The sequence below is a fragment of the Teleopsis dalmanni genome, chromosome X (genome assembly GCF_002237135.1).
Source record: "Teleopsis dalmanni isolate 2A chromosome X, ASM223713v2, whole genome shotgun sequence".
In the NCBI taxonomy this organism is placed as follows: domain Eukaryota; kingdom Metazoa; phylum Arthropoda; class Insecta; order Diptera; family Diopsidae; genus Teleopsis; species Teleopsis dalmanni.
This window is the reverse complement of record NC_051848.1, coordinates 12213259-12225388: the sequence shown is the minus strand read 5'-3', so window position 1 is coordinate 12225388 and position 12130 is coordinate 12213259. Positions and strand designations below refer to the sequence as shown.

Genomic DNA, 12130 nt, shown 5'->3' with positions numbered 1-12130 from the left:
GGTCAGTTTCGAGAAGAGATTATATGTATTAACAATGCATTAATGGCCTGATTGTCAATACAGCAATTCTCTTTGCGTTCATTTCAGTGTATTCAGTGTGCTATTTAAGTAGTGAACATTTTAGCTTAAAAGATATAGTTCAGAGTATTCTGGTAATCGGTATGACACTGAACTCACATCATATGTAATTGTAGTCCAAATGAATGAACTTCTTTCCAAACATCAAGTGTCAAATAGAGTTAATTCTTTACTGCATAATATGTCAAACGAGATAAAATATAAAGTATTGATTTGTAGCACGTAACTATCATTTAGCAACCTGGTAGTTGGTTGTTGTCTGTCGAATCGGGTGCCGGCTATAGCAATGAAGCAAAAATAGCAAATCATAATGTAGCAATGTAGCATCGCAACGCATTCATTGATTGCTATTTTTTAATTTGTTTCTCTGTTGTTAATTAGTTAATTACTTTTTATAATTCTTTATAGAGTATTCTGTTCAGAATCCACACATTCTGTTCAGAATTCATATATTCTGTTGTGAATTCACAGTAAAAAAATTCATCATAATTAAAAATATATATACGAAATTTAAAAATATTTGTGTATTTATTCAAACAAATTAAGTACGAATGAATAGTTCCGATTTCTTGGATCTAAACTTCTTTTCTTAGAGAGGATATATGGTTTTATTTTCATATTTACTTTTATTCCTTTTTACGGCCCGTGAACCCATGAGAGCAAGTACACAGGGCAACATATCTAATTACATTCAACTTAAAAAATGCAACCGCAATCCTTGGCGTCTTCAATTCAAGTTGTTACACAGCCAACACGTGGTTCCCCAAGGTTATTATCTGGCCATCGCAGCGTAATGAACTAAAAGAACGTAAAAGGGAAGCCTCGGATATCGACACATAATGTTGACGACCCCTTAAATGAACTAAGTACCATGATTTACGGACATTAAGAGTGGATGCTTTTAACAAATGTAATGTTGGCGTTACATAATGCAGGAAATGCGATGAACAGAACAAAGTTGCTCTAAAAAGCGAATTGCGCAACTCATCTACTACAGCTACCATACAAACAGCCATGAATATTAAAGTGGCTTTGTTGTTAGCAAGAGACCTTTAAATTTAGTTCAACAGTTCATTTTAGTGAACAAAAGGCTTGCCACTATCCGCATTAAAGGAAAATTTTTAAAAATCAATTTAATTTACATACCTGCACTGACAGATGAATGGGAGGACTTAAGCAAAGATAATCTCTACGCAAGACTCGAAAGAATTTATGACTACTCTCCCGATCACGATATTAAAATTGTACTCGAAAATTTTAAAACATAGATCGAGAGAGAAGGAATTTTTGGTCCAATGGTCGAAAAATATAGTCTTCATGAACCCATCTCTGATTAACCCGTCTGATTAATTTTGCTGCGATGCAAAACATGGTTTTATGTAGCACTATACTCCCCCAGCGTAATATTCATAAAGCAATATGACTCTCCCTCGATTAGATTGATTACTTCCATTTTAACACAAGCAACGCTTCAAATGTGCTGAACGTACATTCATTTAGTGATTTAATTATAGACTCGAAAAAAAAAATTTATCAGATAATGCGAAGCAACTCAAATCTTCACCGCTTCACTCTCTAACCGATTGAATAATTAACCCTCTCATCTTGATAATGCCAGATGACAATAAGGACATGTCTGTCATTTCCTACTTGCTAATGTGGAAAAGGTTCTTGGTTTCCAGCGCCCACCTCGGCAAAACCAATGGTTCGATGAAGAGTGTCTATTCTGAAGATTAGACAACTACGCGAACCGTTCGCGAACAATATCTGCAAATGAGGAAGGAAAAGACATTCTCTTCAGATGAAAAAAACGAGATTAAGAATGGGAGGAACGAGAATAAATCGAGCTGTGTAGCAACAGGAATGATGTTCGTAAGTTTCATAAAAAGTCAACTGTCTAAACCAAGCCATTTAACCTGACGCATCAACATGTATAACGCAAATGGTAATTTAGTTTCAGATACACAACATGTACTAAAAATCTGGAAAGAACATTTCTCTAAGCTATTATCTGGCCATTATAACAGCAATTTCGCCTTTTAGAAATGCACTGATCACAGTGTCACTGGACTCAGTAGATTACCACAGAATGATAAAGCTTAACTGAGAATTTTCAACAGGAAAGTTCTTCTTGAGATCGTTGGTTCTCTACGAGTTAATGACGACTGTCGATTTAGAATGACCAGCGAGATGTATGAACCTTATTACAACATTGACATCATTTAGCTAAATAATATTCAGCGGCTTCGTTGGCTTTGTTTAGTTTGCACGAATGGAAGAATGTGCTCAAAAATGCAAATATCATTGCAGTGGGAGGGTGAAGGCGTAGGGGTAGACCATGTTTTCGATGTAGTGATGAAATCAAAGAAGCACTTCGAAATCGGATCATGAGTAGTTATGGCCAATTAATCAGGTTTTAAATTTAATAGTGTTGCGTAAATTAAAAAAAAGAGTAACATTTTTTTCAGTAAACAATGTATAACTAGCAAGACGTAAGTTGCTAGTTCCTACAAATAGCACAAACCCGCTGAATGAGCCCTAGGTTTTTATATGTTGGAGTAAGTCTTATAAAGCTAGGTAAACTGTTTTGTGTTAGCACTATTAACTCGTGCTGTTCATATTATTCGAGTATTTTCAAAACCGATGCTATTCGGTTATTCGATTAATCGGATAATAACGAAGTCACCGGAGTTGAAAAAAAATCGCATTTCTTATAAATCCAGTCTTCGAATATCCGGATTTGCGATTATTATTCGTAGTGAAATTATTCGTAAGCAAAAGTTAAAAGGAGAGCATAAAATGCAAATGAACGCCCATTACACAAATTAGCACAAATTTTTGTATAAATAATAGAATTTACTAATAAGATTTTGTGTGTTCAGTACTTATTGCAGAAAATTATAGGAGTGTGTTTGTTTTATTTTACTTTATTTATTTTATTTTCAAGAACTAAATAATAAATTTACATTTTAAATAACTTAAATAAATTTGACAATTGCCGTAATTTTTTCTTTCAGAGTTGGAAAAAAAATAGCATTAAGTCTGGTTGAAACAAATTGGCATCACTTTTAAAATATGTTAAACGGTTATTTTTGACATAAGTTTTTTGTTATATTGTGTACAACATGAAATATAAAAATTGTAAACACTACAAATTAATTAGTTTAAATAAAAGAAAACAAAATGAATATTAGAAGAGCAATGAAAGCAATTTTTATTATATATTTAAAATATGATTGGAGTTTTGCTACAAATTTCCAGTAAACATTCACAATAGGCTCATTCTATAAGAATCAGAATCTATAAGAATCTACATATAGGCCGTTATATAAGATATAGTTTAACATAGATGTGATTACACTGATTACATTTCTGGCAAGCTTTTGTAAAAATTCTTACTTTTTTATTGACAAACAATTTTTTTCCAGACAAAATTCGAAAATAATACGTGTATATAAAGCGTCTTCGGTGACTCGCAAGTGTAGCAAAAAACGCATGCTAGTCTATATCTTTCCCAATTTTCAAATTTATGAAATTTTTGAATTTTGTTTGAATTTTTGTTTATATATGATTTTTGACAAAAAAATTTAAAAGTGAAAAGTTAAATAAAATTATAAAGGGTATTAAGGATTTTTGTGTATCACTGCATGTGTAAAATTTTTTGATTTTACAAAAACAATTCCCCTTCTTATGATTCTGTAATTGATTTCCAAGCCAATCAATTGATCATAATTTAGTCATATTGATCATATTTTCAACACCAATTACGTCTTGCATATATGATTTTCAAGGCTCTATTGTGAATGGTACTACTTTTTATACTGTTCGCTGGGTAACACTCTAGCGAAACTGTTAAGTTTTGTTGACAATTGTTTGATTATGTGTTTATTTTACATCCAAGAAAGTGCGATATTATACATACAAATGCACATATCTAAATTACCCATTAATTCGGCAACAGCAAAATCTGGCATAGTATTTAATATATTCTGCTTTTCACTTTTTCTAGGCATCGTTAAAATTATGCATATCGAATCTGAGCTATATTTTACAAATAAATAAATACATAAACAAAAATATCTGTTCTAAATATTTGCAAGACTAATATGCACAAAATGCATTCACGATTCTTTAAGTTTGCATTGATGCACATTCAACGATGAATAGAGATCTTGAATACCCCTATAATTATACATATTTGCATATAAAAACAATGTTTGCATTTAACTACTTCAAATGTCAAAAAAAGATGTTTTGTTTGAAAATGCAACTCTGTAAAGTGTATCAAATATAATTGTAATGCTTTGATTTGCAGCACTGTTTAAAAGAAAAAGAAAAACAAAGAAAGAAAACATTTGTTTGTTGTTGGTTTTGTAACTTGTCTACAGCACAGGTAGACGAAGTAATTTGAGGCTTTCTAGTATACGAGATACTTTAGAGAAAATTTAATTATATTTTGCATATTGTGATGTTATAGTATTTCAAAAACAAGAAATTATTTTACATTGGCAACGAATAATTTGACGAAAGTGTAACAGATTTGGTAAGTTTATTGTGTTTACAATTAATTAAAAAATTTTGAAAATTGAAAAAGATTTTCAATTCTTTTATTGCAAAAAAAGTTAAATCCGTATGTGCGTAAATTGCGTTCAATTGAATTGTTAGTACTTTGGTTAATGCATATAAAAAATGACATGTCATAGTTAAACAGTTTAATATTATTCAGAAAAATAATAATTAATTAAAACATATATGTATATATATCTACGTAGTTGAGTTTGTTATTTAATTTTGCTTATGGCTTTGCTTAATTAAAAACAAAGAAAACATTTGTGTGTTTAACTAGCAAACTTGCAATTATTTTGTGCCAATAAGCGTTTTATCCAATTTTGTGCATATACATTTAAAATTTTACATACATAAATAACGTCATATACTGTGCACCAAAGACGCAAATTTATTTGAAGTGTGAAATTCGAAACGCCTCGTACCAAATTTATCGGATAAACTTACATATATCAACAAGTTATTTATTGGTGAATCATCGTATCCACTGACCGCAGTAAAATTGATTAAAAATGAAATTGAAGTTGTATATATATTTAATTTTCTGATTACATGCAACAGGAGACGGCGGTTGTGACCTCGGGCGTTATAATTTATAATTTCTCTTTCCATATGGTGTGAAATACTTGTGAAAATCGTTAAGGAGTACAAGTCACCCCTGCAGAAGACGACAGACAAATTAAAAAACCATACCAGAGTTAATTGCATAGATACATACATACATATGTATATCATTAAGTATATAGATTATGTGAAATATTCGCCTGTAGATACACCCGCATAATTGTAGGTAAAGCATCAATGGCAATTACGTTAATTCATTTTTATATTTTTACGACTTCAAATAAATCTGTTTAATTATAATTATCTCTAATAACTAACTAGCATAAGGGAAATTATCACCTTATGCTGATAATGGAACATCAACTTTACTAAATTACTAAATGAAATTATTGGATAACAATTTGAAAATTATTATTCATCTGTGTGAGATGATGACGATTTTGATTTCAATAAATAATTAGAATTTGCAAAATTCATTTAATTACATTTGTATTAATCAAAGTTTTTATTTTTTTCTAATTGCAGATTACTATTGTTTGAACGAACCCCAACCTCGACTGAGTATTAGTGCGTTTATTTATATCAAAAATATAAACAAAAAATATTGTAAGTTTTAACGATCAGAGATAATAATAGGGGTCTCAAACCGATAAGGCTTAGACGCTCTGATTAGAATTGAAATAACACTTCTGTTTGCCGTAATATTATTTTGTTCTATTGTTTAATATTTTGCATAAATACCGATAAGAAGCTCTATTCCATACGCCCTCATTGAAATATCAAAGAGAACATACATATATAGTAACGAAAATATTACAACAAAGACAAAATAAAACAGAATATAAAAGATAACAAACTGTATTCACTAATACAACACACAGTGCAATAACGGAAACAAAGTATTACAAGGAGCAGTAGCCGTAGTCGCAGTCGCGGTCGCAGTACATTTTGAACTAGTGAAACGCAAACACGCATTACTGCATATAGAGATTTGAGTGTTTGCTTTTATAGAAATTAGTAAGAATGGATTCTATCATGGAAGATGATAGACTGCCTATTGTGGAAAATGATCAATTGGAACGTGCACCAACTCGTCGCAGTCAGGAAGATAATGAGTTAGATTTACAGCCCACAGGATGCGGTGCTACTGCTTGCTGCAATCCGTCGGGAGTCCTTCATCGTTTTATTGCTTTGGTTTTTATGTGTTTACTTGGATTTGGTAAGTTGAAATGAACATATATGTATATCTGTATATCGCTATCATGCTGCAGTTTGTATGCCACATAATTTTAATCTGTATATTATACAGAGAGTGTTTGTAATTTTGTAGTTCTGGCTATCAAATAGTATCTCAAAACTTAAATTTGTGTTCTTATATACATCGATCTATCGTTTTAGCGAATACTTCTTGTCAACAAACTTCTAACAGTTAAAAATAAATTTTGGTATTAACGACGTTTTGGCCCATCCAATGTGGGTACACACCCTCCTAATAGAGAGAAAAAAATCTAAATTTTTTCATAGTTAGATATTCTAAAGGATATAGAAAGCCAATTGCATTTGATTAATATAATTTTTAAATTTAATTTTGCTATAATAAAGCACATATTGTTGATTGTTTTATTCAATTTAAAACATTTGATGCAATGGTTCCCCGATTTTTTCAAGCCGTACGAATATTACGATTTAGTATACTCATCTGTTTTCCTACATAAACCTGACCTTTGGCCTTTCAATTGACCTTTGGACCTGTCTCATAAAAGCGGCCTGGTTTCTCCGTCTTGATTCTGGTTGACTTCAACTTGAATCCCACCCAGCCCACAATCCACTCTCACTCCCAAATAAATCCTTCCTCTTTCATACAGCTAATACTTATCCTAATCCATGTATTCGTCTTGTAATTATTTTTATATTATCTGCTTTACAAATCCCTATGAGTTATCTGTTTATCTTTTGTTTATTTTTCATATGGAAATATAGAATAATACGATTACAAAGAAATAGTTATATAAGCGCAGAATATATAAAATTTTATAAATTTTTTGATCGACTTCAAAGTCCTCATTTTTTCGACACGATAAAGTCAACTCTTTTATTTGTTCCTTCTTTTCGATTGTGTAGTACTAGATCTATATTCCGTTTACATTACGATATTAATGTTTAAATTGAATTATATTATATTAAAGCAACTTTAGTTATAGTTTTAAAATCGTTACAATATGGCAATTATGATCCAGCATGATCATACGCAGCAGTTATCTTTCAAATAGGAATAACTGTAGCAAAACTCGTACATTTTTACTCATTTATCCGAAACATTATAAGTTGAATGCTACAGAAATAGTGCATCACAACTGGCAGCATGACTACATTTAAATTCATTTAGCCCATAACAGAAAATGATGAGGAGTTACTGTGCCTGTAATCAATATTCAAATCGATATTGATTTCATACCTGTGTTAAATCCTAAATATATATAAGTTAAACACTACAAGAAATTGTTTACGGAGAGAAAGTCACGCTTTTAAACCCCTCAAAATTCGACACTAAACGGGTGTTAGTAGCTACTCACCCTTCACAAAGTAATTGATATTACGCCATGGATGATCTTGGCAAACCGCTTAGTTGGGGTCAGATTTCTATTTAGTGTAATATAAAAGTATACTATATACATCAAATACTCACTACAAATATCATACAATGAAACAATGTATTATAGTGGGAATGTGATGTATTTTACTTAAAGTTTTTGAAAATTTAAAATTATAAAAAAAATAACATTAATATATATTATTTGTGTTTAATTTTTTTAGGTTCATACTTTTGTTATGATAATCCCGGTGCGCTGCAGGAAGTTTTTAAACAAGATCTCAATCTGACTACTACAGAATTTACGCTCATCTATTCCATTTACTCATGGCCAAATGTAATCTTGTGTTTTGTTGGCGGTTTCTTGATTGATCGTATATTTGGAATACGTTTAGGCACTATTATATATCTTTTTATTTTACTCATCGGACAATTATTATTCGCATCTGGCGGCATATTAGGCACGTTTTGGATAATGATATTAGGAAGATTTATATTTGGTATCGGCGCCGAATCTCTTGCGGTTGCACAAAATAACTATGCAGTATTGTGGTTTAAAGGAAAAGAACTTAACATGGTGTTTGGATTGCAGCTATCAGTGGCACGGCTTGGCAGTACTGTTAACTTTTGGGTAATGCAACCAATTTACAATTACGTGCATAAATTCTATCAGGGCCACGAAGCAATTGGCGTTGTGTTGCTTCTCGCTGCAGGAACCTGTGTTTTATCCTTGTTGTGTGCATTAATATTAGGTATTTAGGTTGACTCTTTCAAAATAGCATTATTCTCTATTTTTTTATTGTGTTTTAGGCTGGATGGATAAAAGAGCCGAACGTATCCTTCAACGCAACAATAACGCATCTGGTGAAATAGCAAAACTAAGTGATGTAGTGACTTTCAAAGTTTCTTTTTGGATGGTTTCCATAATATGCGTGGCATATTATGTAGCCATATTTCCATTTATTGCTCTTGGAAAGTAAGTATGATATTTTTTAAATAGAGTTTTTGAAGTTATTAAATTGTATCTTATTCAATTTTTGCATAGGACCTTTTTCATGAAAAAATTCGATTTTCCGGCTGATGCAGCTAATAACGTCAACTCAATTGTCTATTTAATAGCAGCTGTTGCTTCACCAGTTTTCGGTTTTGTCATTGACAAAACTGGCTGCAATGTTTCTTGGGTATTTACTGCAACATTGTCAACTATTGGAGCCCATTCGTTGCTAGCTTTTACTATGGTTAATCCATACGTTGGTATGATTATTATGGGTCTATCATATTCCATGCTTGCCGCTAGCTTGTGGCCACTTGTTGCTTTAATTATTCCAGACTATCAGTTAGGAACTGCTTATGGATTGTGAGTTTGTGTGAAAGTATAGTTTTTTTATATATGTAATTAAACATTTTTGTTACTGCAGCTGTCAATCTGTGCAAAATCTTGGTCTTGCTGTAATAACAATTGTTGCTGGTATGATTGTGGATAAAACTCCAGATAATTATATATGGGTAGAACTGTTTTTCATTAGCTGGTTGACAAGTAAGTTACATAATCTTATGGTTTTATGTTATTGTTTTTATATAATTTTTAACATATATGAATTCAAAGTATATACTATTAAACTATTGTAATTAAACTTATACTAATGCATGCCATAATTTATCTTAATAACGTAAGCATATTTAGATATTCCTTATAATCACTTAGTTTGAACGTTTTACTGACAGAAGAGAACGACTTTCTGAAAACATCTATACAGAAGCTTAAGTCTCCTAAAAATTGTGTTAAGATTAGATTCTCATAAATCTTAGTAGTGGGGTGGGTGGTAATTGGTGGGCTAAGTAGCATGTTATAATGTAAAAACGTTAGCCTAAGTTATTAGTAAATAATGCCGTGGTAACAGGAATAATGAAGGAAATGCTTTATATCTACTCTATCGGTAACAACGAAAACTTTTTTTTATCTGTACTTGTATTTCATTAAAAACTTTAAAGAAATACATATGCATCATTTTAGTAAAATTTAAAAGTCGAAATATTTTATCAATACAGAAATAGCTTTCAATGGGATCAAAATTATGAGTTCGGATTAAGTAGGTATTCATATTTTGTATCATCATCTTAACCATAGCTAGCGTTTTTAGTTATTACGATTTTTTTTCTGACCAAAAATAATTGGGAAGTAAACTATCTAAACAATATATCAAATTAAAAAAAAAATATATGTATATTTAATAAATAATACAATTAAGTCTTGTTACATATTAATCATTATTATATATATGTTCTAATGTGATGTAAATATAAAATTACTTTGTTTACAGTTGCCTTAATTGCGACATGCATTATTTGGGCCTACGATAAGAAAATAAAAGGCAATCTTAATATGACACCAGCCCAACGTGTACAATACTCCAACACAATGTATGACAAGTTTCAAAATTGATATTAAGTACTAAATTTACGGGTATAATTACGAATAATTATAAAATATTATTTAAATTTGATCACAATTATTTTATTTATTTCTTTTAATGTCTTTAGTACTGCGACAAATACGCACGATGCCGGCTACTCCAGTGATCAGGAGCCGTTACTGGATAATTAAACGTTTATCTCTGCATGTTACCTGTTATCTGTTAACTGTTTCAACTGCAACAAAATGATTCCTCAAAATCAAAATTAGAACAATTCAACTATCAGATCTTGCGTTTATATATATAAATTGAACTGTTACCATTTTAAAATATATTTTGTAATATTTAATTATTGTCTTATAGAATTATATGCTGTTGATGAATATATATAACAAAAATTTTAATAAAATTTTTATTTAGTTTTTATTGTTAAGCAGTTATTTTATATGATATCAATAGTGATCGGTGATCGAAACTCACAAATGTATTTATAGCAATATACAAATCATTATGTTTTATTTTTAATATCCACTTTATTTGTAACTATATATGTACATATCGCAAATAGCAATTGGTATTTTATTTAAAAAACTGTTCGACTTTTATCAATTATTTTGTGATTTTTTTTATAACTTTTATGAGTGTGAATTTCTGTTGTACTATACTATACAATGAAAAATTCATAATAATCAATTAGTAAATAATAAATAAAATATTTAAATTTTAATTTAAATAAACTTTTTAAGTCTTATTTAGACTATTAAAAATCATTATCAATGTTTTCTATGTCAATAATAATGGAATTAATGATGATCTTAAAGTTTTAGTAGCGATACGATTAGTTTATATATTAAATATTATATATACATAAATATTATATACATGTATATTAATATTATATCGTATATATAAATATTATGTAGTATATATAAATATTATATATAAATAAATATTGTATAAATAAATATTAGATTGATTGAATTTTATACAATTTTTATATTAAAAATAGGAAAAATTTCGAATTATGTCATGTTACAGTACCTAGAAATTTTTTACATAAAAAATTAATGATGTCTGGATTTTTGGTTTATATATATAACCTTTAATGTTAAATTGAACCCAGTGATGAAAGTGATCAAGCTGCTTACTCCTCCCAAAAGAGGTTCATAAAGTAGATGTGCTTTCAGAATATTCCGAGAATTATAATGGTTTCAACAACGACCGCAACCTACATCACGGAGCCGTGGTGGCGCGTTCAACGATTAAGTGTCGATCACCTTCCCTAAAAGGGACTACACAAATATATCGCCACGTGCTACAACAACAACAAGAACAACAACTTACTGTTGATATACTAAGCAATTACGAGAAATACTAAGCAATTACTTTAGATCACTTACTTTAAGTCCTACTATTTAATATAAAATTAAAAGGTTGAATTGGTGCTCAGCTGATAGCTGATTTCTTATAACAATATTAAGACAATTAGTATTATCAGGTTCAACTATTAATAAAATTGAATTTTATTTCTCTATTCAGTGTTTCTCTTCTTTACAAGCATGCGCGTCATACATAATACCAGATACGTTACTAAGCAGGCAGTTAGTTGTCAGTATCATTGATGATTAATAAATATATGGACTTTAGGATATTGTATTATTATTATTATTATTACGTAATTGGCTATTAAAGTACCCCGACCTAAAAGATCTATTGTGCGCCTAAAGGCCCAACTAGGACAATTTTAGACTATTTATAAACCTTGTAATTGCTGTGGGCTTAATTTTACTTACTTGATTTGGGACGTCTTGCCACCGCTGGGCAGTTGCATAGAACATGTTCTGATGTTTCCTTCTCCTCATGACAGAGTCGACAGAAGTCACTTTCTACCGCACCTATAATCTTCATGTGGTAATTA

General features: G+C 30.3%; 1 protein-coding gene across 3 annotated transcripts; it reads left to right on the top strand.

Annotated features, from left to right (window-relative positions):
- Nucleotides 1–4438: 4438 nt before the first annotated feature.
- LOC119687771 (major facilitator superfamily domain-containing protein 1) lies at nt 4439–10638 on the top strand. Of its 3 annotated transcripts, none has more exons than XM_038102240.1 (8): nt 4439–4621; nt 5734–6427; nt 8023–8550; nt 8609–8774; nt 8844–9155; nt 9217–9335; nt 10120–10219; nt 10340–10638. In XM_038102240.1, the coding sequence occupies exons 2-8, from the start codon at nt 6232–6234 to the stop codon at nt 10401–10403; spliced, it is 1485 nt and encodes a 494-aa protein (XP_037958168.1). In that variant the 5' UTR covers nt 4439–4621; nt 5734–6231; the 3' UTR covers nt 10404–10638. The 3 variants fall into 3 exon arrangements, with proteins under 3 accessions (XP_037958168.1, XP_037958170.1, XP_037958169.1); XM_038102242.1 differs by having other exon boundaries at nt 10120–10262; XM_038102241.1 differs by lacking the exon at nt 4439–4621 and adding an exon at nt 5125–5434.
- The last annotated feature ends 1492 nt before the right edge of the window (nt 10639–12130 follow it).